This window comes from Vulpes vulpes, chromosome 8 (genome assembly GCF_048418805.1).
Source record: "Vulpes vulpes isolate BD-2025 chromosome 8, VulVul3, whole genome shotgun sequence".
Classification (NCBI taxonomy): Eukaryota; Metazoa; Chordata; class Mammalia; order Carnivora; family Canidae; genus Vulpes; species Vulpes vulpes.
The window spans coordinates 5,658,535-5,684,863 of NC_132787.1; the positions used below are offsets into that span (position 1 = coordinate 5,658,535).

The 26,329-nt window shown below is 47.0% G+C and overlaps 2 protein-coding genes across 2 annotated transcripts; one reads left to right on the top strand and one right to left on the bottom strand.

Moving 5' to 3' along the window:
* Positions 1–32: 32 nt before the first annotated feature.
* FKBP11 (FKBP prolyl isomerase 11) lies at positions 33–10,102 on the top strand. The gene is made up of 8 exons (XM_026000486.2): positions 33–1,677; positions 2,142–2,312; positions 6,862–7,375; positions 7,509–7,574; positions 7,801–7,888; positions 8,156–8,189; positions 8,551–8,621; positions 9,864–10,102. The coding sequence occupies exons 3-8, from the start codon at positions 7,238–7,240 to the stop codon at positions 10,079–10,081; spliced, it is 615 nt and encodes a 204-aa protein (XP_025856271.2). The 5' UTR covers positions 33–1,677; positions 2,142–2,312; positions 6,862–7,237; the 3' UTR covers positions 10,082–10,102.
* On the bottom strand, positions 9,064–20,678 carry CCDC65 (coiled-coil domain containing 65). The gene is made up of 8 exons (XM_026000230.2): positions 20,313–20,678; positions 19,570–19,737; positions 14,751–14,920; positions 14,087–14,225; positions 12,563–12,757; positions 11,710–11,928; positions 10,972–11,124; positions 9,064–10,861 (listed from the first exon to the last, which is right to left on the bottom strand). Exons 1-8 carry the CDS (start codon positions 20,442–20,444, stop codon positions 10,544–10,546), a joined length of 1,494 nt encoding a protein of 497 aa, XP_025856015.2. The 5' UTR covers positions 20,445–20,678; the 3' UTR covers positions 9,064–10,543.
* Between the last annotated feature and the right edge of the window lie 5,651 nt (positions 20,679–26,329).

A 26,329-nucleotide genomic window follows, 5' to 3' on the forward strand; every position in this document is an offset into this window, starting at 1 on the left:
TGGAGTCTCGTCTAGTTCTGGACCTTGGCAGTGAGTAAACACAGAAGATAAAGGTCTGTATAGTATAGTGAACTTGATCCTCCTTACAGCTGTAGCCCTATATCACCTCTGCTTCAGGCATATGGTTCCCTGTTGTCAGGAAGCCAGGCCTCATCCGGAGAGATTCCACAATGTTTTGAGGGAAAGGACAAGCCTCTGCCCTGCCCCAGCCCTCTTCTGCCACTACTCTCTTCCTCTCTTGCTACTACTGTCTGGCTCCAGGCAAAGAAAGAGATGGTGCTCCCCCTTTCTTTGGTGGAGGAGGTCTGGGTGAGCTAGGCAGGCCTTCCCCACTCTTAGCACTTTCTTAAGCTTTGGGGACAGAGACCTTCCTATCCTGATGTGGGAAAGGGGCAGGATTTAGGCATACAAGAAGTTTGAAAGCCCTAAGTACCAGTGTGAAGTAATTTGTATTCAGTTACCTCCATGCTCCTCAAAAGTCTTGCTTGGTGACCAACGTTACTGATAAGAGCACCTTTCCCAAGTGTTCTGTTTGTACATTTATAAGCATAATCCTTCTAGAACTATAGCCCTCATAAGATAATGATAATGGAGAGGACTTTAGCTGGATGCAGGCCAGTGGGTGTCCTCTGGTCCCTCAGTACTCCATTTAATATGCCAGGAAAGAGGTGGGGGGAGCCCTCTTGTGGCAGTTGCTTAAACTTTCCAGCTTCTTTTGGGGGCACATGGTGGGACGGGGGACTTAACCTGGTAGATAAATGTTCGGCATCCAGCTCTTAGAACAAATAGCAGCCTAATCTGTCTATAATGTAAATAGCTCTTCAGTCATAGTTTGGCAGAACACTTGGGCCCAGGATCTACTTCAGAATAATTTGGGCAAGGGAGTTTCTGACAGGAGCCTAGAAAAGGCCATTGGAAGGCCTTGGATTGATCTGGGTAGGATGGAGGACAGACCTGCTCCCTTCATTCCAGAGTTTAGGGACAGTGATGGGGAAAATGAGTGTGGTATGTAGGAGTTTCCAGACTAGAGATACAAGGTCTGAAGGCTCTGAGGAGTCACTGTACCACTTCCAGTCCAAGTGCCTAGATTGGTCAGAGCAGAACATTGACAGGTATCTACTTGGTACCTTTTATGGTTCCAGACGTGTGCTAAGAAGGAAGTCAGACCACTGTCCTGTTGACCTGGAAATCCTTGTCTGGGATGCTCTGATATCCTTTGGGATACCCATAGTGCAGCACATGGGGTAGTGAGAGTTGGAGAATAACTGTGTAGGAGATACCCCTTTGCTGCTGCTTGGTGCACAGAATGGTGTCTTTGGGCAGGCAGGCATACTACTAAGAACGCTGCTTTTGCAGTTCGGAGGGGCATGGAGAGAGGAGGGCCAAAGTCCAGCCCTCTACTTTCCAACCCGCTAACTGGAGGGATAGAGTATTTTGCTGGCACACTGGGGAGTGATAGGATCCAGAGGCCTTCCTTCCTCTACAGATTTTTCAATCTAATTGGGTTTCCTGGCCGTGGTTGCTGGGATTAGGTAAGAATGACCCCAAGTTCCTGAGCAAAGGGAAGAGGAGGTTAACTCTGAGGAAATCCAAACTTTGGAAAAGGGAGCAATGCAGTGGCTGAAGGTCTGGAAGTGAGGAACTTGGGTCAGGACCGTTCACCATCACGGCTTGAAGGTGAGTGTCTGCTTGTGTGTGTCACTTTGGCCATGAGCTGCAGAAGGGGGAATCTGGGCTCTAGGTTAGGAACAAATCTGGTGGAATAGAGGATAACATTCCAGCCAGAATTCTGGCTATCTAGACCCAGAGCTGACCAGTGTTACCCATGCACCCTTCCTCCTATCACCCTTCCTCCTAACCAGACACGTTGAAAGCTGTCTCTGAGGAGGTCCAGTCAGTCAGTCTGGGCCAGGCAGAAGGTTTGAGAATGAACTTGTCCACTGTCCCCACCCCCCAACTTCCACCCCTTCATCACTCGTTGTCCTAGGAGAGAATTGAATACAAGGCCTTATAAGGGTTAGAGGGGTTACCTTAGGGTGCTGAGCCACAGGGACTTAGATGTTAGCTTCTTTCTGAGTTCTGAATATAGGAAAGAGAGGTGCTCTTTATTTTTTTTTTTAAGATTTTTTATTTATTCATAGAGACACAGAGAGAGAGAGGCAGAGACACACAGGCAGAGGGAGAAGCAGGCACCATGCAGAGAGCCTGATGTGGGACCTGATCCAGGGTCTCCAGGATCACGCCCTGGGCTGAAGGCGGCGCTAAACCTCTGCGCCACCAGGGCTGCCCGAGAGATGCTCTTTAGGTAGTAGGTAAGAGATCAGTTTTTGCCTGTGCCAGATCTTCTATTGATGGGATGATACCTCCCCAGCTAGAACAGCCTTGAAGGAAGTGGGGGAGGGAGGCACTGCTTTGGTTTTCGATGAATGAGTGTATAACCATACCTAAAAAGAAAACATTTTGTCATCCTAGATATACATGCCCTTGAAAATATGGCATTAGATTTTGAATCCAGATTTACATATGCTGACTCAGAGGCTTTTTGTTTATTAACAGTCTGTTAAAAATAAACATATTAAAAATATTTAAAAAGCAGTGCCCTGCTTACTGTCTGGCACATAATAGGCACTGAGCCTTGATAAATGAATAAACATCATTGTCCTTAACCAAACTGGATCCTGTGGGTACCCCATGAGTCCAAGGGCCATGGTAGTTTCTTCTACTTGCTGACAGAGACACCTGTGAAGGTGGAGGCCTTTCCAGGAGTGGCCCTCTGATTTCCTTTTTTTTTTTTTTTTTTTTAAGATTTTATTTATTTATTCATGAGAGACACAGAGAGAGGCAGAGACACAGGCAGAGGGAGAAGCAGGCTCCATGCAGGGAGCCCGACGTGGGACTCCATCCCAAGTCTCCAGGATCACGCCCTGTACTGAAGGTGGCGCTAAACCACTGGGCCACCGGGGTTGCCCGGCCCTCTGATTTCAAAGTTGTGACTCCAGTCAGGATTGTGCCAGCTTCCCTACCTTTCCCAGAACCATCTCACCTTTCTCTGTCCTTCAGGTTCCTAACTTTGATCCAAGGAGAAAGCTCCTTCCTCCCTGTTCCTTTCTGGGTCCAGGTGGGCTTGTGCTGCCCTCTGTGGGTGATAGTGTTGTCTCAGTTTTGCCCCATTCCCACTATTCTGCCCCGCCAAACTCCACCCCCACTCCCCTTTCCCATTCTGATCCCCGACAAAGCTTCAGACCTGGACTGGGCAGTAGCCTTCATGCCACTGTTCCGATCAGCCCACGCATCGCGCAGTGTGCACTGTCATTGCTTTGCTCAGATACCCTCAGTGGGTTCCCCTGTCTTCGTTTGACATTCAAGCTCTCCACAACCAGCTTTTGCTTCCCTCTCTAACTACCTCTCTCTACTCCTCTGCCTGAATCCATTATTTTAGCCAAACCAGTCCACTCATTTTCCCCAAATATCCAACCTGCTGCCTTTATCCTCTTTCTCCATTTTTTAAAAATACCACTTTTCTTTAAGATCTACAAGGCTGCCCATGACCTCTCTAATCACAAGGACTCTTGTTTTTGTTTTTTTTTTCCTGGATGGCTCCTTTCGTTTCGTTAGCACAAGTCATCCAACACCTCCCACACATTCCCTTGTATGTTATATGTTGTGTTCATTCATTTAATATTTAATTTTAAAATTTATTTTTGTAACCAAAGTAATTTTCATTGCAAAACATCCAAAAATACATAAATATGCAGAGCAACATGTAGAACCTGTTCCCCTCTACTTTTCTCAGTCCCATTCCCAAAGTAACGACTCTTGGCTATTTGGTGTGCCTCCTTCTGTTAGTTTCTTTCCTAATTATGAATACCTCCACATATTTGGGAAGAGGTTAAAATATAAATGTACTCATTTCACATCTATTATTCTTGCTTTTTTTTAACATAAGGGTATATATATTTGTCTTGGATATTTTCCAAGTTAGTATAGTTATATATATTTTTTACAGATGTATTTTTATCTTAGAAAGAGAGAAGCAGGAAGGGCAAAGAGAGAATCTCAAGCAGACTCCATGCTGAGCACAGAGCCTGACTCAGAGTTTGATCTCTCAACTCAAGATTGTGACCCGAGTTGAAACCAAGAGTTGAATCCTTTACCAACTGTGCACCCCAATATAGTTATTTTTAATTGTATTGAAAGCATTGCATAGCATAATATTCAACATGAAACATATTTGTCTCAAATATGCTATATGGGGCATATTGTGCAGCTAGTACCTAGGGAACTCCAGGCATGATCATAACCTTGTCCTTGCCATCAGTCAGCCAGCTCTGTAGAGATCAGGAGAAGTGGGGCATACACAAATAATTGCAACACAAGGGAAAATATAATAACGGCCCCCAGTGTATGCTGGAAGTTCAGAAATAAGAGAAGTGACTTCTAATTACGGGAATCAGGACTTTACAGAGGAAGTGATATTTAAGCTTGGTTTGGAGGAAGCTTGACAGGTGAAGGAAGAGCATGAGCCAGGGCACAGAGATGGAAACACATGATGCAGGTTCATCTGATGCCAGATCACAGTCTATAAGCAGGAAGGAGATTTGGTTCAATTCATAAACGTTTATTGACCCATCTATGTATCAAACACCATACTAAGCCATGAAAATATAGAAATGAGAAAGATGAGGTTGCTGTCATTAAAAGGCTTTCAGTTTAATAGAATAAAAGCCAAGTTTGGAAAGGCAGATTAGGACCAGATGGTGAAAGCTTTCAGGTGGCATGTCAGTCATGGAGTCTGAATTTTATTCACTGGGCAATGTGGGGCTGTAGGCTCCATGATGGAAGTTGAGCAGATAGCAGCAGTGTACAGAATGGGCTAAAATAGGGAGAGCCTGGAGATGAGGGGCTTAGAGTGCTCTTTCTCTACTTTAAAAAAAAATTAATTTCTACCTCAGAAAGTGTCTAATGGTCAGCAGGGCTTAGATGACTTTTTGCTTCACGGCCTTCACACATAGTTTCATCCTCATGGCCACCTCATGGTCTGATGTGGCTGCTAGAGTGTAATTCATCTCATCTACATTCCAGGCAGTAGAAAAAAGGAAGGGAAGGAGCCTGGGGAGAAGAGTGAGCACACAATGACACATTTCTTAGCTGAATTAATTCCCTTTAAGGAGCCTTGCTGGAAGTCCCGGACAATATTTCCAATACTCCTGTTTATGTTTTACTGGCCAGAACTTAGCACATGGACTTACCCAGCTTTAAGGAAGACTTGGAAATGAGTTTTGTGTTTCTTATTTTTAAATTTGAGGTATAGGGATCCCTGGGTGGCGCAGCGGTTTGGCGCCTGCCTTTGGCCCAGGGCGTGATCCTGGAGACCCGGGATCGAATCCCGCGTCGGGCTCCCGGTGCATGGAGCCTGCTTCTCCCTCTGCCTGTGTCTCTGCCTCTCTCTCTCTCTCTCTGTGACTATCGTAAACAAATAAAAAAAAAAATTAAAAAAAAAAATAAATAAATTTGAGGTATAATTTGCATGCAGTGCTATGTGCAGATCTTCTCATATAGTTTGATAAGTTCTGACACATGCATACACCCATGTAACCCACATGGATATCAAGATATAGAGCATTCCGCCATCCCTAGAAACTCCCTCCTGCTGAGAGGACTTTTTCCTTAACTCCAAAGAGAGAGGTAATGAGGGCTTAGTTAGGGTAGTAGCCTTGGGAATGGAAAGAAAGCTTGGAGAGGTGGTGGAAGGAGAATCCAAAGGAGACTGGTTAATGTGGGGGATGAGTAGAGAATCTAGGAGAATGCTAACAGCAGAACCACTAACTGAAACAAAACTGGGAGGGAAGTCTAGATTCTTACAGATGGGATGGATGGAGAAAAAGGAGAGTACATATTGGGTGTATTGTTTTGAGGTGCCGGTCAAACATCCAAGTGGAGATACTCAGGCAGTTGGATCCAGAGTTGGGAGGGCATTCAGAGCTCAATGGCATCAAATACCAGAGAGATGCTAAAGAGGGCAAGGGACCAAGAAATGACCCAAGAATTTGGTGACTGTGAGCTCACTGATGACTTTTGGAGGGAGCAGAATTCAGTTGCCATGGCCTGAGTGGCCAGTGAGGGTTTAAATCATGCAGAAGGGGGCTGGTTGTATTGCCTGAAATAATTTAAAACCCCTTGGGATATCTGACTGGCTCAATCTGTGGAGCATGAAACTGGATTGGGGTTGTGAGATCAAGCCCCACATTGGGCAAAATAAATAAAAATAAAAACTAGATCCTTGCACATACATAAAAGGGTAATAGGTAGTTGCCCTTTTGACAAGCTTGCTGGTAAGGGGGGAGGGATACAATGGTGTCAGGAAAAGATCAGGGATTCCCCCATCCTTACAGAAAAACAGCTCCTGGCTCTTAGAAATTAGCTTTCCAAAGAACAGGGAGACAGGACAGCTCCCTGCCTCCTTTTGGGCATATGACCTCCAGAAATTCAAGCTGAAGGGCTGGAGGTGGGAGAGAGATGCCATCTTTAAAACTGTTGGGTCTTGGGCAGCCCCCAGGGCTCAGCGGTTTAGCGCTGCCTTGGCCCAGGGCATGATCCTGGAGACCCGGGATCGGGTCCCAGTCGGGTTCTCTGCATGGAGCCTGCTTCTCCCTCTGCTTGTGTCTCTGCCTCTCTCTCTCTCTCTGTTTCTCGAATAAATAAAATCTTAAAACAACAACAACTGTGGGGTCTTAAAACTGGGTGGGATGAGCCACCCGGACACTGCCAGGACAGGTGTGGAGAGACGGATCTAAATAGGAAAGAGCAGAAAGCAAACAGCCTGGACTCGGGCAATCCTGAATGTTGTCTGTCGTCACCCAGCTAGGAGACCTTGGGCCGGTTACGTGACCCGAGCACCCAGCTCCTCATCTGTAAAATGGAAACAATTACGCCTACCCCTGGGTGGTTTTGAGGATCCCCCACAAGTGACTGGCGCACAGTAGGTAACCGTAGGTGGGTGCACTTAACTGATGCAGCCCCTCGCTCTGGGGCCGACCGGCTAACAGCGGGGCTCAGAGGGCAGGGAGGGCTCCCGCGCCTCCTCCCTCCAGGAGGTGGGGACAGAGTGGAGGAAGGGCGGCTGGAGGAGGAGCTGCGCGCCGCGGCCCGCCCCGTCCCGTCCAGTCCCGCCTGGGCGCCCAGGGCACCGCCGTCCCGGCCGCCGCCCGCGCAGCCCGAGCCGGCCCCCCGCGCAGTCATGAGCCCGCGCCCCTCGGCCCCCCGGCGCCGGCGGCTGCTGCTGCTGCTGCTGCTGCTGCTCGGCGGCGCGGTCGGCCGGGCCGAGGCGGAGTTTGAAACCGAAAGTCCCGTCCGGACCCTGCAAGTGGAGACCCTGGTGAGAGCGAGCCCGGGGCTGCGGCCGCTGGGCCTCGGGAGGGAGCGGCGGGGTCCGGCGAACCCCGAGCGGGGCCGGGGCGGGGGGCCGGGGTCCCCGGAGGCGCCTGCGTGACGCCGAGGTCCCGCCCCAGGTGCAGCCCCCCGAGCCCTGTGCGGAGCCCGCGGCTTTCGGAGACACGCTGCACATACACTACACGGTGAGGGGCCCGGCGGGGCGGGGCGGGGCGGGCCGCGAGGGGGCGGCGCCCCGCGGGCACACGTCAGCCTTGGCGGGGACACGTGGCGGGGGGGCGGGGCGGGGGCCCGGGTCGCGGAGCACGTGGCGGGGGGAGGGGCCGCTCCGGGTTCGGCCGCGGCCCGGCGGGGGGGACGGGGGGCAGAGCTGGCCCGCTAGGTGCGCGTCCCGCTGCTCTCTCCCCACAGGGCAGCCTGGTGGACGGACGCATTATTGACACTTCCCTGACCAGGGACCCTCTGGTTATAGAACTTGGCCAGAAGCAGGTGATCCCAGGTGTGTGACCCGCGCCTCCCACTCTGTCTTCCCAGCCCAAGCCCTTAGCCTCTTCAGTCCCTAAGCCACCTTGGAAGTGCCTTCACCGGCCACCTCCTGAGGTTCGAACCCCACTTCTGACACTCCTTTTGCCCCACACCCCACTGGCAACCAAGGATCTGAGAAGTGGGGTGCTCAGTTGAGGGTCGTGGGGAGACTTTGATACTCCTGTCCTGGGATTTGGGGAACGTAGGGAGCTTCCTGTTCAGTTGTGTCTTCTTTCTCAAGGTCTGGAGCAGAGCCTTCTAGACATGTGTGTGGGGTGAGTATCTGGGCAGGGGTGGGCTGGGTACCCCCTTTGCATGGCTGGAGGCTTACTTTGCTATCCTTGCTCCTAGAGGAGGGAGGAGAATGTCATGATAAAGGCTTGGCACTGAGCAGGTCCAGGTCATTGGGACCCCTAAGGGCATCCAAAACTGCTGGGCCCGTCTGGCTGTGGGTTTTGTTGGAGGCGTTGAGGCATGTACAGAGGGGACAGAGGCCTTTCCTGGTCGTCCTGTCTGGTGCTCAGGTGGGAAAGTGCTTGTATTAGGGTGAATATGCGGGGAATGGGCTTCAGATGGACTGAGGCCACTGGCCCACCTGGCCCCACCTCTAGCTGTGATGTGCATTCCCTCCCTCAGAGAGAAGCGAAGGGCAATCATTCCTTCTCACTTGGCCTATGGAAAACGGGGATTTCCACCATCTATCCCAGGTAATCTGACTAGGACTCTCTCTGAGGCAATCAAAATACCCAGTCCCTAAGAGCTACCAGACACTACACACTTTGGAGCTTGAGAAAGTCCAAACCCAGTTTGCTGAAAAGGACAGGGGTGCCTGGGGCCTCCTGCATGGCTGCTTCTTTCCTCTTCAGCTCACCAACAGAGACTAGAGACATACAACCTGATAAGGCTACCTGGCTTGCCCTCTGGCAGAGAGCGGCTTTTGAGGGAGGAGACACCTGCTTGAACCACTTGGGTCTGTTGCCTATGCTACCCCTCTCAGAACTCTAGACTTTTTCCTGCCTTTTCTCCACAACTCCAACCTGTGTCATTTGTGCAGTTGGCACGGCTTCTCACCACATCCCCACCCCTTCTTTCAGTCTCCACCAGGGAAGAGGCAGTAAAAATAATCGCAGACAAGTAATTCACACCAAAGCCAAACAAAAAACAACTGTTTATAGAGCCCACTCTATATCTATAACTTTAAAAGCTGTCAACAGGTCATTGGACAGATTTCCTAAGATGCAGATCTCTTGCTCTGGGTTATAACAAATGTTCTGTTAGCTAAAATGTTTTGTACTTCAGAGCAATAGGATAAAAGATCTTATCTTAGTTCCAACTTAGAAGAAGAACCCGAAAGAGGGTCATGGGACTAAAGAAAAACTCTTTTTACCCAAAGCACTGTTATCTCCCCATTTCCAGTGTTTGCATTTCTCTGCTGACTCACTCCTGTTCATTCACCCGCTCCTTAAGCCACGTCCTTCTTCCTCTCCAGCTCTTATGTTGAAACATCTGTGTTTTCTAACAGTCACCCTGCATATGCTCGTTAGTTGGTATAGTTGGTGACATTTTAAATTGTCTAGGTTAAATCCAGTTAATTTCAGCCCTGCAAAGATTCTATCAATGCGGGTATTTGGATTGAGAATACAGTTAGCATAGAAATTCTCTCACTTTTAAATGGAGAACAGCCTGTATGTATCCACAGAAAGTTTCCCTGTCCTGTCAAAGACTTGCAGCTGAACACAAGCCACACTTGTAGACTTGGGGCAAACATAACTATTATCCATGGACTATGCTCATAACCTTTCTCTGCTTCTGTCTAAAGGAACTCAACACGCTTAAATATAGCCAGCTTCACAGTCGTTGCTGTAGTGTGGCCTGCCCTCCTTTCATTTAGATTCTGAGCCCTGGATAAAATACAGAGATTCTAACCCTCCCCTCCTCTCTGCCTCCAGCGGATGCAGTGCTGCAGTTTGATGTGGAGCTGATTGCACTGATCCGAGCCAACTACTGGCAAAAGCTGGTGAAGGGCATTTTGCCTCTGGTAGGCATGGCCATGGTGCCAGCCCTGCTGGGCCTCATTGGGTATCACCTATACAAAAAGGCCAGCAGACCTAAAGTCTCCAAAAAGAAGCTCAAGGAAGAGAAACGAAACAAGAGCAAAAAGAAATAATAAATAATTTTTAAAAATGTCTTTGCATTCTTCACCTGATACTTTCTGAAGCTACTTCTGTAAGTGGGAATGAGGCAAAGGGCTGGGGAAAAAGGCATCCCGAGTTGGATGTTGCCCGACATTGGGGTGGTTGGAGGCTTTGGATCACCCCCTTTCCCTGCCTCTTCTTGTCCTTATTGCCAAGGACCTGCTCTTGAATCTTCCCATAGGGACTCTTATGTCCTGAAGTTATGGGTTTTGGTCTTCATAATGCCCAGACTCTAGGAAGCAGTGCTTCATTGAACAGTGAGCCTCCTGATAATTGCCTAGCCATTGTTTCCACCCTCTGGGGCCACTGTGTTCTTAGTATCTTCCAAGTAGACTGCCATATGGCAAACATAGAAGGAGCTCACGATCCTCATGGAAATTTTTAATAGTCCTCGGGTCTCTCAAGAAATTGGGATTTGAAAAGATTTTCTCCTATCACAGGATGTGGGAGATCACATGGGCTGCTTCAATGATGTTGTAAGTGGTTGGAGGTGGTTTATCACCTGGCTGGGTGGTAGGTGTGGGCAAAGGCTGGGGTAAGTTACTTCGATGGTTGACGATAAAGAGTGGGTTGAGCTGGCTCAGCACTTCGTCACTCACTGAGATGCCATCCAAGTACTGCTTCAGCATCTCCCGCAACTTCCCATTGATTTCTAACAACTGGGCATGTCTATATTGGAGGCTCAGCTGCTCCAGTTTCACTTTGTTGTACCTTTTCCAGAAATTCTCCATCCCTGTGTAGTTCACTATCACCTGGGAGTTGAGGTAAAGGGAGAAGGTATGTATTGAGGCTTAGTAAACGCAGCCCAGTGCCCCATCTTCCCCAGCCTTGGGTGATAGACTCTGGGCCCTGGGAACTTTACCTTTGCGAGCTCCTCAGTAAGCTCCTCTGGGTAGATTTCTTCTATCTTCTCCTGCTCCTCAGGAGTCAATACTGATGAATAGAAAGGCAGCACTTTTTCTTCCTCTGTTTCAAATTTCCTACATATTTCAGCAAGTTTCAGGATCTTTTCACCCTATCAGAAGCAGGAAGAGACCTTTTATTAGGAAAGGGTACGGAGGGGAAATAGTGGAGTTGGTTCCCTTGCTTAAACCCAGGGAACCTATTCATCCAAATGTGAGATAAGAATAACGAATACATTTAACACAGAGTGCTTACTAGGCTCCAAGCACTAGTCCTAAGTATTTTACATTCTTAGCAAATTCATTATTAATTCATTTCATTTAAAATGTGAGAGAGGGGATCCCTGGGTGGCGCAACGGTTTGGCGCCTGCCTTTGGCCCAGGGCGCGATCCTGGAGACCCGGGATCGAATCCCACATCGGGCTCCTGGTGCATGGAGCCTGCTTCTCCCTCTGCCTGTGTCTCTGCCTCTCTCTCTCTGTCTGTGACTATCATAAATATAAATAAATAAAAAAAATTTAAAAATAAAATAAAATAAAATAAAATGTGAGAGAGGAGGGAACATGGAATGAAAAAGGTAGTCCGGTATCCACTGGGGCGGGAAGCAGGAGAAAGGCCCTCCACCTCTCTCAAACCCCTTTCACTTCGCAGGGAGCCAAGTTCCTTGGTTTTGTTTTGACTGCCTTCTCCCCTGTTACCTTATCAACGATCTTTCTCAGGGCCTTGAGGGTGGCATTACTTTCCATGGTGAGTTTGACTAAGTTTTCCTGCGATAGTTCCCGGGCCTGGGTCCTTTGGGCCTTAAATTTTCGCAGTTGAGCAAGGATCAGTTCCTTGTCCTTACGAATGTACTGATTTTGCTCTTCACTCTCACGGCTGTGCACCAGAATCTTACTTTTTAAAATAATTATGGCGTCCTGGAGGAACAGAGTAGATTATTATTATTATTATTATTATTATTATTATTATTATTATTATAAAGATTTTAGGGCAGCCCCTGGCGCAGCGGTTTAGTGCCGCCTGCAGCCTGGGGTGTGATCCTGGAGACCCGGAATCGAGTCCCATGTCAGGCTCCCTGCGTGGAGCCTGCTTCTCCCTCTGCCTGTGTCTCTGCCTCTCTCTCTCTCTCTCTCTGTGTGTGTCTCTATGAATAAATAAAAAATATTTTTAAAAAATAGAGAAAAAAAAGATTTAATTTTATTTATTCATGAGAGACAGAGAGGCAGAGACACAGGCAGAGGGAGAAGCAGGCTCCATGCAGGGAGCCCGACATGGGACTCGATTCCAGGACTCTAGGATCACACCCTGGCCTGAAGGTGGTGCTAAACTGCTGAGCCACTCGGGCTGTCCAGGAACAGAGTAGATTAGAGGAAACATTTGATTGACTAGCTGCCAGTCTTCAGTGAGACAGGTAAAAGGACAATATGGGGACTGAAATCCAAGGATATTGTCTTTCCCCAGCCACTGACAGAGTCCAGTAGAAATTGGGAGAAGATGACCAAGGGATAACGGAACAGTTAAAGCAGAGTATTTCCAGTTGGCTGCACTAACCTGTAGTCTCTGAATTTTTTTCATCTGTGCTTCAATCTCTTTGGAGCTCTTCTCATCTTTTACCTTCAGAGTCTCAAAGGCGATCTTTTGGTCTTCTGTGGCATCAGTGTAATTCTTGAGTGCTTCCTGGAACCTTCTCCACAGATCTACTATATTCTCCAGTTGCAGTCTGAGAAAATGCTTCTTTTCTAAATTCTAGGAAGTGGCACCAAAATAGCCAGTGCTTAGAATTACTGTATTAGGACCCTTTTACTGCCTCTAGCAACCTCATGCTCTTGAACTGTGTACAACCTAGTACAGGGCAGAGGTCACCAATGAAAATATCTGCAAAGACCAGGTGGATAATATAAGTGCTGTAAGCTAGAGGGAGCCTGTGGTGAACCAGAGAAGAAATGCTCCACAGGTGTTTGGGGTAGAGGGTTTTTTTCTTTTTTTTTTTTTCAAAAGAAGCTAAAATTTGGATTTTTATGTGAAATCTCCCCATTTTAATTTTTATTTAAAAAACTTTTTATTTTTTTATTTTTATTATTTATTTATTTATTTATGATGGTCACAGAGAGAGAAAGACAGGAGAGACACAGGCAGAGGGAGAAGCAGGCTCCATGCACTGGGAGCCCGACGTGGGTTTCGATCCCGGGTCTCCAGGATCGCGCCCTGGGCCAAAGGCAGGCGCCAGACCGCTGCGCCACCCAGGGATCCCCCTAAAAAACTTTTTAAAAATTAATTAGGCTCCATGCACAGCGTGGGGCTTGAACTAATGACCCGAGATCAAGAGTTGCATGCTCTACAGACTGAGCCATCCAAGCACCACCCCTGAAATCTCCCAATTTTTAAATTTACAAAAAGGAAAAAATAAAAAAAATGTTTAAAAATTAAAAAATAAATAAAAATTTACAAAAAGGACACCTGGGTGGCTCAGTGGTTGGGCATCTGCCTTTGGCTCAGGGTGTGATCCCAGGGTCCTGGGATCGAGTCCCACATTGGGCTTCTTGCACGTAGCTTGCTTCTCCTCCCTGTGCCTCTCTCTGCCTCTCTCTGTGTCTCATGAATAAATAAAATCTTTAAAAAATAAAATAAAAATAAAATTTTACAGAACACTGTGGAGAAAAAAAAAAAAAAGAGCTCCATGCCCAAACCTAGGTCTGCAGGAAAGCTAAGTTTGTAGCCTCCAGGATGGTGGAAATCACTCTGGGCCAAGGACAGACCTGGATTCTCCTGGTTCTACCCCAAAGCAGCAGCATAACTTTGGCAGGTCATTTTACTCCGTTGGGCCTTAGTTTCTTCATCTACAAATCACAGGGGTGAAGCCAAATGAGCTCCGTGGTGCCTTTTAACTCTAAAACGCATTTCCTTGGCATTTCAGAACGGTTCTGTCCCGACCAGTTTCTACAAAATTACAAAATGCATTAGGGGCATAGGCATTTTCTTGGTTGTGCTCATTAGGTGTCTCTGGGGCCTCCAGCGGCCTTGACCATTTTTCTCTCCCTCTCTCCCAGCTCTTGCCCAGCTACTCTCCCTTCATACCTTGTTTTTGAGATCATCCCACATGCTCTGGAACTCCAGCTTACTTTCATACTCAGAATCTATATAGTTCTGCTCCATGGCCATGAAGACATCTTGTAGGTAGTGAATCTCTTTTTCATGTTGGTCAATGATTGTCTTCCTGTGGGAGATAAGACACTGTCCCTGCTCTGAGGGATAAAGTGTACGGACCAACAATGACAACTCCAAGCAGTGCATAATAACAAATGATATGAGTGGTACAGACTCCAAGGTACTGAAGGATCAGAGAGAGAGCATAGACTCTATTCTTTTTAGGGTCAGAAAGAGGGAATAAGATTAATAGGTATTGCATTCACATGTACAAAAGGCTGAAAAGTGCAAAGGTTTCAGTAAGAAGTCTCCCTCTCCTCCCTGTCCCCTGCCAGATGGGTTAGATTTTGAGACCTGAAGGTAGGTGGTGAGGGTGTTACAGACAGAGAGCTGGCATGGGCATAGGGAGGCTAAAGCCACAAGCTTCAGCCTGCATTAATTTAGAAGAAACCCTGGATGTTCTCTGCTGGGGGTCATGTCATGAGCAAGGTGGGATGCTCCAGGTTGCTGGCCACCTGTTCAGAGGTAGCTCCTTGACACGGGCTCTGGGTACTCGCCTGGACTCAATCCCTCATCTCCTCTTAGGCCCCCATACCTTTCTGTCTCAAACTCTTTGGTTAAGGCTTCCAGCTCTGTGTTGTAACTTTCCTCTAGGAGGTTGAGCCGGCATCTCTGCAGGGCTAAGAGCTGGTCAATGTTGTGCAGGTGGCTGCGCAGGGCATGGGCGTACTGCTCCTCTGCTTCTGACAGGTCCCTGGCTAAAGACTGGGTAGGAAACAGAGAGTTACCATTTTGGCTGAATGGCATCAGTGTGAGAAAATACAGATGTGTTCAGCTGGATGGCATGAATGGCATTTTCCCCTAGTTCCTGATGCCAGCTCTTTGGCTCCAGGAGTGCTGGTTCTCCCACTCATGACTGGAAAGTAAGAGTGGCATCAGAGAACCCCATGTATCCAGGCAGGATCCTAGGGACAACAGACATTTACACTGATGAGGCTGCCACCAAAAGGAATCGAGGATTCTTGGGGAAATGGCTGCTCCAAGTCTAAGGCAGAAAATAAACAAGTAGAACCTAGGGTATCTTGTACTAGATGGCAAAGCAGCTATGAAGGACCAATAGGGTCATGGCAAAAGAACTCAGGAACCAAGAAAAGTGTCTCACTGTGGCAGATTATACCTTCCAAAGAGGGGCATAACCATATCTGCTGTCCTACAATCTTCTGCAATGTGACTCTTGATCTCAGCGTTGTGAGTTTGAACCCCACATTGGGTGTGGAGGTAACTTGAAAATAAAGGCTTAAAAAAAAAAAGTGAATGAAACAAAAAGGATTTAGTGAATGCCTACATGATCCAGGGACCTTGAGCCACTCACTGTAAACTACCACAACCTCTAGGCAGAGCTAGCTTTTACCTTGTATGTTTGAAACAGGATCTTTGGAAATAGGTGCTGATAATGGAAGCCTCTTCATTCACTCAGCCAATGTTTACTAAACCTGTCATGTCCCAGCACTGTGCTGACTGCCAAGGATCCAGGGATGAAAAGACACGCTCATTGCCCCCAAAGGAGTTTGCAGTCCTGGATGCCTGGGTGGCTAAGTGGTTGAACGTCTGTCTTTGGCTCAGGGCATGATCCCAGAGTCCCGGAATCGAGTCCCACTTCAGGCTCCCTGCATGGAGCCTGCTTCTCCCTCTGCCTATGTCTCTGCTTCTCTCTCTCTCTCTCTCTCTGTCTGTCTCTCTCTCTCTCTGGCTCTCACGAATAAATAAATAAAATCTTAAAAAAAAAAAAGGAGCTTGCAGTCTTGCAGTAGGAAAGGAGTTATATAAACAGAAAATTACAGTATAACATGGAAATTGCTATGAGATTAATGATTTACCAGTGACAATAGGATATGAAAGACAAATAAATAAATAAATAAATAAATAAATAAATAAATAAATAAATAAATAAATGAAAGACTGAGTGCCTCTCTCTGCCGAAGAGCACTGGGAAAGGCTTCACAGGACAGATGTCATTTGTAGCACTCCTGAAGCAGTGAGAGTTTGCCAAGAAGACTGAAGAAATGGGGAAAAGAGAATTCCAGATAGAGGGAACAGCATGTGCAAAAACACAGGTAAGAAACAAGGCTGGCTGCGTGAACCATCTTGACCATCTCTGACCGTCTTTCCCTGGGGTTTGCATTTTTTCCTGTGGAAGAAGGGAGCCACTAAAATTTAAACAGTGAAATAACAGGATCAGCTTTTCGTTTCAAAAAGATAATCCTGGCAGTTGTGTTGACGGTCATCTCAAGGTAGCTGGGCATGAAGGCTGGAAGACAGGAGACTCTTGGAGCAGTCCATATGAGAGAAGATGCCCAGGTCTCAGCTGCAGCAGGACAGTGGGGAAGGAGAGCAGGGTATGGCTTTGAAAAATACATAGGCAGAAGATTTATACAAAGCTTAGTAACAGAAGGCGAGGATGGAGGCAAAACCTAGGAAAATTCCCAGATTTCTGTGTTGGGTGGTTTGGTGAATGGCACTGGCCACCTGATTTTAGTATTTGTGCTGCTGAAGTGAGCACTGGCCACCTGAATACAGAGTAAGGAAGACTAGAGTGTGGAAGAATTGGTTTGGGTCTGGCCCGGGAAGGGGAAACTCCTGAGTTTGGTTGGGGGGGACAATGCAACAGCCAGGAACAGATATCTAGGAATCTTAAATAGAATGACATGGAACTCATGAAAGAAATCCAGGCTGGTATTATAGACCTGGAAGTCATTAATATAAAACTGGTATTTTGGGGAGCCCAGGTGGCTCAGCAGTTTGGCGCTGCCTTCAGCCCAGGGCCTGATCCTGGAGACCTGGGATCGAGTCCCGCATCAGGCTCCCTGGGTGGAGCCTGATTCTCCCTCTGCCTGTGTCTCTGCCCCTCTCTCTCTCTCTGTGACTCTCATGAATAAATAAGTAAAATATTAAAAAAACAAAACAAAAAAACCCTGGAATTTAAAGTCAGGACAATGAGGGGCGCCTGGATGGCTCAGTCAGTTGAGCAGCTGACTCTTGGTTTCAGCTGGGGTGATCTCAGGGTCATGGGATTGAGCCCTCCATCAGGCTCCATTGGGCTCCATCGGAGCAGGAGGCTGCTTGAGATTCTCTCCCTCTCTTCCCAATTCATGATCGCTTGCTCTAAATAAATAAATAAAATCTTAAAAAAAAAAAATAAAGTCAGGGGCACCTGAGTGGCTCAGTGAGCATCTGCCTTTGGCTCAGGTCGTGAATCAAGTTCCTGGAGTCCTGGAATCAAGTCCCACATCAGGCTCCCCAAGGGGAGCTTCTCCCTCTGCCTGTGTCTCTGCCTCTCTCTCTCTCTGTGTCTCTCATGAATAAATAAATAAAAGAGGGGGAGAATCTTAAGCTGGCTCCATGCAGGGAGCCTGATGTGGGACTTGATCCTAGGACTCTAGGATCACGCCCTGGGCCGAAGGCAGGCACTAAACCGCTGAGCTACCAGGGACCCAAGTAAATAAAATCTTTAAAAAAGTAAAGTCAGGGTAGTGAGCATGATTGTTTAGGCCCTCACCACCTGGTTAAAGGGTGAGATGGCCAGATTCAGAAACGTTGGAAATGCTAAAGTTCAGGTGATGGAGAGAGGAAGATAAATTCACAAAGGGGATTGGATATATATCCCAGAGGCAGAAGAAAAGCCAGGAAGGAATGGTGTCATGGAAACCAAAGGGGAGTTTCAAGGAAGGGATGACCAAGAATGTTAGGGCCCCAGGGGCACTGGGTGGCTCAGTTGGCTGAGCATCTGACTTCCGTTTGGGTCGTGATCTTGGGGTCCTGGAATTGGTTCCCACATCACACTCTGTGCTCAGCAGGGAGTCTGCTTGGTCCTCTCCCTCTGCCCCTCTCTGCCTTTGTGTTCTCTCTCTCTCAAATAAATAAATAAAATATTTTAAAAAATGCCAATGCCACATAGCAGTCGGGTTAGATGAAGACTAAATAATGAAAAGTATCCATGATTCAGGCCTGGTAGTCTTTACCAGAACAACTTACTAGGGAAGAGTGGAAATCAGATGTGGGATACAGGATAAATAGGAAGTGAAGAAGTGCAGATAGCAAGTGAAGACCACTAACATTTGCACATTTAAAACATTTCAGTTGTTCAGGAGTGACCCTGAAGGTGCTTAATTAGCAGTGTGTGATTTACCTAAGGCACCGACTGTAATCATTAGCTACAAAGCTGAAAGCTGATTGGCTTAAGGGTGAGCCTGACCACTGCTCAGCATCCCTAAATGAACACTGCGGGTTCTCTTCTTGGCAAGTGTTTGATAACTGCCAATAAAGGTGTGCAGAAGTCACTTAAAAAGCCATAAGACAAAAAAAAAAGCCATAAGACATAACTGGTAGGGTGAGGAATTCTACTGTATAGTGGTTTTCACAAATCTGGGGACTCTTAATATGTATCACTTGACACTTGGCCATCTACTGAATTTTTCCCCCCATGAGTTAGGCTGTAGAGGAAGGACGTGCATTTTCAAGAGGGGGCATGCCAGGCTGACAATGTATATTTTACTGTTACAATGGGATTTCTGGGCTGTTGTTTTATGATAGAGCAGACTAAGGGGGAGTCAGTAAACAGAGGTTAAAAAGAGGATAAAAGAAGGGATATAGCAAAATCCCTTAGAAAAAAAAGTGGTGTGGACTCAATCTCCCAAGAGCATAAGGATGGCTGATTGAGTGGGTTAGAGATCCAGAACTGCTCTTACCCATGGGGACCTGACTCATCCAAGGCCACTGAACTTGAACCAAAGGGGCCAACCGGAGTTTGGTTAAATAAAGCACTGGAGTCGGAATCAAGAAACTCATGCTCTGGTTCCAGCTCTCTTGCTGACTGGCTGTGTGACGTTGGGCAAGCCAGTACCTTCTCTGGAACTGAGTCCTCTCACATTGCAATGAAGACGTGAGACTAAGTTCAGGTCATTGGGTGATGTCTGCTGTGCCTTACAACTCTAACATTGTGTAGTGCTGGTTTCAGGCAGTAGATGAGCAAGGAAAATGGTTACCCTGAGGCGGGGGAGAGGGAGAACAGCCCAGTAGTCCATTTTTCATTTCAGTGAAAACTGGTATTACTAATGCCTGCTTCATTACAGCCTGCATCTTGTAAGGGCTTTAAGTTTAAAAAATTCTGGGTGCCTGGATGGCTCAGTTGGTTAAGTGTCTGCCTCTTGATTTTGGCTCAGGTCACGGTCTCAAGGTTGTGAGATCAAGTCCCACCAGGTTCCACTCCACTCTGGGCATGGAGCCTGCTTAAGTTTCTCTCTCTCCCTTTCCTTCTGCCCCTCCCTCCCTCTCTAAAAAAAAAAAAAAAAGGCAGCCAGGTTCAAATGTTTGTTTAGGCAGCCAGGTTCAAGTGTTTCCTTGGCAGGAGCGCGTACCTTGATGACACTGTCTTTGCAGTCCACCACTCGTTCAAATGTTTGGCTGAGGATCTCGATGTCCTTGTGAAGCTCTCTGGTCTTGACTTCTCTAAGGACCGTTCTCCACTGTGTGTTAATCTTGTTAAGGTTCAGAACACTGTTGTGCTCCTCCTTGGCCAGCTTGTCCTGTGTGAAGGAATAAATACACCCCAGGAGGTCAGGGCCTCCTAAAGCCTTGTTATGGTAAAAGAAACAAGATCACACGTTGCCACTGACCCCTTACCCTTTGTCTTTTCAGAAAGACCAAAGTTCCTGATGACTAACACTCAGGGAGTTCCTGTTCTTGTTTTTTGGGAGGGTCTGAAGTGAGACAGGAACAGCCTGATGGCACTTCAGGGAGGGCAGGGGTGAATTTCCTTCAGGTGAAGACATCAGAGCAGGATGTTGTTTGTAATGACCTGTCTCCAGGGAGTGTGCCAGAATTTCAGAGAGCTTGGACAGCTGACGACACCTGCTATCCCCTCTGGGGCTCCGTTGGGACCCTCAACCTCTATACCACTTGCCCCCCTACGTGCTTCACAAAGACATGCCTCCTCCCCCAAACAATGTTGCCAGAAATCTAAGCATACTTGGGTCTCAAGATTTCCGGAGGAGGGGAGGCCAGCGTGGAAACAGGCTGCCACAATGAGAGGGTCAAGGCGACAGGACCAGTGCAGGGAGTGGGGTGGGGTTGGGCAGAGAGTAATGCAGAAAGCCATCACCTTCAGGAACTGGCTCAGGAGCCTCTCTTTCTTCTTGGCCATCTCCTCCTCTGCCAGCATCTTCTGCTGAAACAGAAGGAGCTGCTCCTCGTCGGACAGGGGCATCTTGGCCTTTTTCCCTTTCTTAGGCATAGCTGAGTGGGGGGGTGGATCTAGGCGGGGATGCTCGGTCGGCTTTGGCCAGCTTTAGAGCAAGTAAAAGGAAAACAACCCCAGCCCAGAAAAGGGCCTTCTGGAAGTGCCTCTGGATGGCAGTGGGACCTTAGATCCTTGTCCTCGCACGAGAGAGAGCGCCTGAGATAGCGACGAGGCTGGGGTCTGGAGCCACAAGACGCGTCTACGTCTCCTAGCAACGGGGATGTCGCTAAGCTAGCGCTGAGACCGGCTGGGAGGAGAGACCCTGGCTTGGGGCGCCCTCTGCTGCCCGGAGGACCGCACTCAGTTTTGGAGAGAGCCGGCTGTTTTTTGTTTGTTTGTTTGTTTGTTTTTAAGGGTTTTATTTATTTATTCACGAGAGACACAGAGAGAAAGAGAGAGACACAGGCACAGGGAGAAGCAGGCTCCATGCAGGGAGCCCGATGCGGGACTCGATCCCAGGACTCTGGGATCACACCCGGGCCCAAGGCAGGCACTCAACCGCTGAGCCACCCAGGGATCCCAAGAGCATGGTTTCACCTCTCAAAAGCCCCCTCCCTGAACATTTTAAAGCCTTCTTGGGGGATTTGTTTTTCACAGAACGTCCATATTTTAGCATACAGATAATAAAAAGTTTTGGAGAGAATGTGAAGAAATGGGACCCCTTACACATTGCTGGTGGGAAGGTAAAATGGCGTGGCCTCTTTGGAAAACAGCTTGGCAGTTTCTTAAAATGTCGAACATAATGTACTGTGTGAGCCATCAATTTCACCCTTACCTGTCAATCTAAGAGATATGAAAACGAATGCCCATGCTGGGCATAAAGTCTGCTTAAGATTCTCTCCCTCTCTCTTCCCTCCCCCCCCAACACTGTCTCTTATAAATAAATAAATAAATAAATAAATAAATAAATAAATAAATAAATAAATTTGATTTATGTTGGGCAACTTAATCTGGTTTTAAAATCACTTAATTGTATACTTGAAAGGGGTGAATTATATGATATGCAAAATGTGCCTCCATAATGTTGTTTTAAATGTGAGATATAATGCTTGTACTAGGGTTCTCCAGAGAAACAAAACCCTGTTGGGTTATGTACACACATCTGATATTTCAGTCTGAGTCCAAAGGCCAGAAAAGATCAGTGTTCTAGCTCAGCAGTCAAGCAGAAAGAATTCCCTCTTGCTCAGCCTTTTTTCCCCTATTGAGGCCTTTAACTAATTGGTTGAAACCCAGCCACAGTAGAGAGGGCAATCTTTATTCAGTGTATGGATTCAAATGTTAATTTAATCCAGAAATACCTTCAAGACATACCCAGAACAATATTTGACCAAATGTCTGGACCCTTGTGGCTCAGTCAAGTTAACACATAAAATTAAGCATCACAAGTCTACCTCTTCTCAATCCACATCTTCTTAAACCATATTTAATCTCTAAATAAAGACAATAACAAGATATAATACTTAAGTACTATGATATAAAGTCATAGGATACTAAGGATGATAAGGAAATAAGAGGAAAGAAAACAAAGATATTTTTATATACACACACATACACACATATTCATAGCAAAAGAAGGAGGAACTGCTATGACAATTATAGTTCTGTGATTACAGAAATTACATTCTGGGAGTGCCTGAGTGGCTCAATTGGTTAAGTATCTGCCTTTGGCTCAGGTCATGATCCCGGACTTTTGGGATTGGACTCGGGATCAAGCTCAGAGGGGAATCTGCTTCTCCCTCTGACTCTCTCCACTCTGGTGCTCTTTTTCTCTCACTCTCTCTCTCAAATAAATAAGATCTTTATTTTTTTTTAAGATTTATTTATTCATGAGAGACATATATATAGAGAGAGAGAGGCAGAGACCCAGGCAGAGGGAGAAGCAGGCTCCATGCAGGGAGCCTGACATGGGACTCGATCCCAGGTCTCCAGGATCAGGCCCTGGGCCAAAGGCAGGCGCTAAACTGCTGAGCCACCCAGGGATCCCCAATTAAGATCTTTTTTAAAAAAGAAATTACATTTCTGTAACTGGTCACGTAGTTGTAGCTGACAACTTATAACTACCTTCTTCCACTATCCATTCTGTATTCTTTGCCTTCAGCAAGCACCTCTGCTGGTCATTGTTCTCAGACCCATTCCTAAAGGAGCTGGGCTATTAGTAATATTAAGAAACAATGTGAGGGATCTCCTATATCACAGACATTCTTTTTTTTAAAGATTTTATTTATTTATTCATGAGAGACACACAGAGAGAGGTAGAGACACAGGCAGAGGGAGAAGCAGGCTCCACCCAGGGAGCCCGACGTGGGACTCGATCCCGGGACTCAATCTCAATCCCAGGACTCCAGGATCACGCCCTGGGCTGACGGTGGTGCTAAACCGCTGAGCCACCCTGGGGATCCCCTATCCCAGACATTCTTTTCCTTACCTCCACTGTGGAGCAGTAGTCTAATTTCCCCTTGGTAGTCAGGATCAGTCCCAGCCAGCAGTGACTCACTTTGCTTGTTGACTCAGAGGCATGAGGAGCCCTATGTGGCTAGGTAACAGTCTTAACTTCCGGTTCAATGGACTCATTGTGTCACCTGGTGGAAGTATTCCTCCTTTGGAGCTAAGACCTCTAGGTCGGCAGAGCATAAGGTTATAGGGACACAGGCAAAAAAAAAAAAAAAAAAAAAAAAAAAAAAAAATTCTGTTAGTGGATCACTAGGGATAATAGTTATTGGTCCCATCCACTCCCCCGTTGATTCCTAGACCTATGAATCCTGACTATCAGAAAAATAGTACCATATATTGGACTCTGATCCAGAGCACTTACAACTTCTGGATAATTGCCCCAGCTCTACAGGGCATAGCAACCTAACTGATACTATAACCGAGTCTTCAAAAGGCCATTCCACTATTCTCTCAAACCAGCTGCTTCAGGATGGTAGGGACATGATAAGAACAGAGAAGCCCATGAGCATGGGCCCACTGCCACACTTCGTTTGCTATGAAGTGACTTCCTTGATCAAAAGCAATGCTGAAAAAAAAAAAAGCAATGCTGTATGGAATACGATGAGAGTGGATAAAGCATTCTGTAAGTCTGTGAATGGTAGTTTTGGTAAGCAGCATTATAGGCAGAGAAGGCAAATCTGTATCCAGGGTAAATATCTATTCTGGTAAGAACAAAACCTCCACGGTTGCAGTGGTTCAGTGCGATCAACCTGCTCAGCCAAGGGAATGACGCTGTATCAGAGGCCCAGTGTCGATCTCTGCTGCTGGCCGACCAAGCGCTCAGTGGTTGCCATAGCCAGGTCAGCCTTGGTGAGTGAAAGTCTGTGTTGCTGAGCTTATGCATACCCTCCATCCTTGCCACCAAGTCCGCTTTGTTCATTAGCCCATTGGGTGATGACAGGAGTGGCTGGGTGAAAAGGCTCGCTGGTATCCACAGTATGGATTATCCTATCCACTTGATTATTAGAATCTTCTGCTGAGATTGCCCTTTGTAAACATTCACAGAAGACCCAATATCTTCATGGATTTGTTTATTTTTGCTCATTCAGAGAGATCTATCTACATACCTTCTCAAATTTCCTTTTCACCAATTTTCCAATCGTGTTTCTTCCAAGTCCCTGACCATCCAGCTAAACCTTGGCCACAGCCCATGAATTGGTACATAATTGCGCATCTGGCCATTTCTCCTTCCAAGCGAAGTGAACAACAGGTGCCTTGCTCAGAGGTCTGCCCACTGGGAGAATTTCCCTTCACCACTGTCCTTCAGGGATGTCCCTAAAAGGGGCTGTAGTACTACAGCTGTTCGCTTTTGGGTGGTGCCTGCATATTGTGCAGAATAATCTGTAAGCCAGGCCTGAGTTTTTTCTTCTTTCATTTGCTGATAGGATGCTGTTTTGCAAGCCCAACTTCCTTGGGTTTGTGGATCAGATAACACCCAGTTCACAATAGACAGCTCAGGTCATAAAGTAATTTGGTGGTCCATTGTTAAGCACTCAGTCTCTAGTAAGGCCCAGTAACAAGCCAAGAGCTGTTTTGAAAAAGAGTCATTATCTGTGGAGAATGCCAAGGCTTTGCTCCAAAACCCTAAAGGCCTGTGCTGCGATTTCCCTAGAAGGACCTGTTAAAGTCTTCAAACATGCTACTTCCAGCACCATGAAGCCTACTAGATCAAGTGGTAGCAGCCTGTCATGTTGCAGAGCCTTCTCCTGCTCTGGGTCCCATTCAAAACTAGCAGCTTTGGGATGCCTGGGTGGCCTGGGTGGCTCAGGGGTTAAGCGTCTGCTTTCAACTCAGGGCGTGATCCTGGAGTCCCTGGATCGAGTCCCACATCGGGCTCCCTGCATGGAGCCTGCTTCTCCCTCTGCCTGTGACTCTGCCTCTCTCTCTCTCTCTCTCTCTCTCTCTCTCTGTGTGTGTGTATGTGTGTCTCTCATAAATAAATAAAATCTTAAAAAAAAAACTAGCAGTTGTAAATGGCCCAGAATAACAGAACCAAATGAGGACTATGTTGCCTCCAACATCCAAAGAGGCCCAGTAAGGTGTTGTGCCTCTTTTTGGTTATAAAAGGGGCTAGATCCAGAGTTATCCTTTACCTGAGAAGGGATATCTCGACATACCCCACACCACTAGATCTCTGGAAATTTCACTGAGCTAGAAGGCCTCAGAACTGTGGTCAGATTCATTTACCACCCCCGACATACAAATGTCTTACCAATAAGTCTAGAGTAGTTGCTACTTCTTGCTCACTAGATCCAATCAGTATAATGTCATCAATGTAACGGACAAGTGTGGTATCTTGTGGAAGGGAAGGGTGTTTAGCAGAACATTATGCACTTGTTACCAGTGTCAGGGGAAGGCTCCAACTACATGGAGGAGAGCAAAGATCATCACAATGCCGGTCACCAGAAATAGAAAGTCAAACACTTCTGCCCACAGCATCTGGATGTCTGTTGCTCACATTTAAGCTGAACAAAGGAGTACCCATTGAGCCTGAAACAAGCAAAGATATTCCCACACAAGGTAGTAAATCCAGCACAGGCTGTGTGGGCACTTTATCTCTTGGTAAGAAAGTTTTCTAGGGGATACCTGAGTGGCTCAGTGAGTTAAGCATCTGCCTTTGGCTCAGGTCATGATACCAGGGTCCTGAGATTGAGCCCAGCATTGGGCTATCTGCTCATTGGGGAGCTGCTTCTCCTTCTCTCTCTGCCTGCTGCTCCCCCTACTTGTGCTCTCTCTCTCTTTCTCTGCCACATAAATAAAATCTTAAAAAAAAAAAAAAAAGTGTTCCAGGCCCACAGTCCATTCTTATGTAGCTGAGCAGAGGTGGAAAGACTACAGGTGTGAGATTGTCTTTCTCGACAAAAGATGATCGATCAAGATTCTTGTGAACTAAATTATGATATAGGGCTGGAAATTTGATACACCCTGGAGGTAAGAGAGTGAAGGTGTATTGCTGGCCTTGCCAGCTGAAAGCAAACTACTCCTGGTAGTCCTTATTGCCAGGGATGGAGAAAAACGCATTTGCTGGATCAGCAGATGTATACCAGGTACCAGAGGACATGTTAATTTGTTCAAGCAATGAAACCACATCTGGTACAACAGCTGCACTTGGAGTGGCCACCTGGTAAAGTTTATGATAATCCACTGTCATTCTCCAAGATGCATCTGTCTTCTGCACAGACCAAAAGTTGAGTAGGAACGTGGTAGGAATCACCACCCCTGCTTCTTTCAAATCCTGGATGGCCGTAATTTCTGCAATCCTTCCAGGAGTGTGGTATTGCTTTTATTTTACTATTTTCCTAAGAAAAGGTAGTTCTAGTCACTTCCACTTGGTCTTTCCCTATACTCCATAGGTCAGAGAACCAACGTGGGGATGCTGGCAGCTGCTG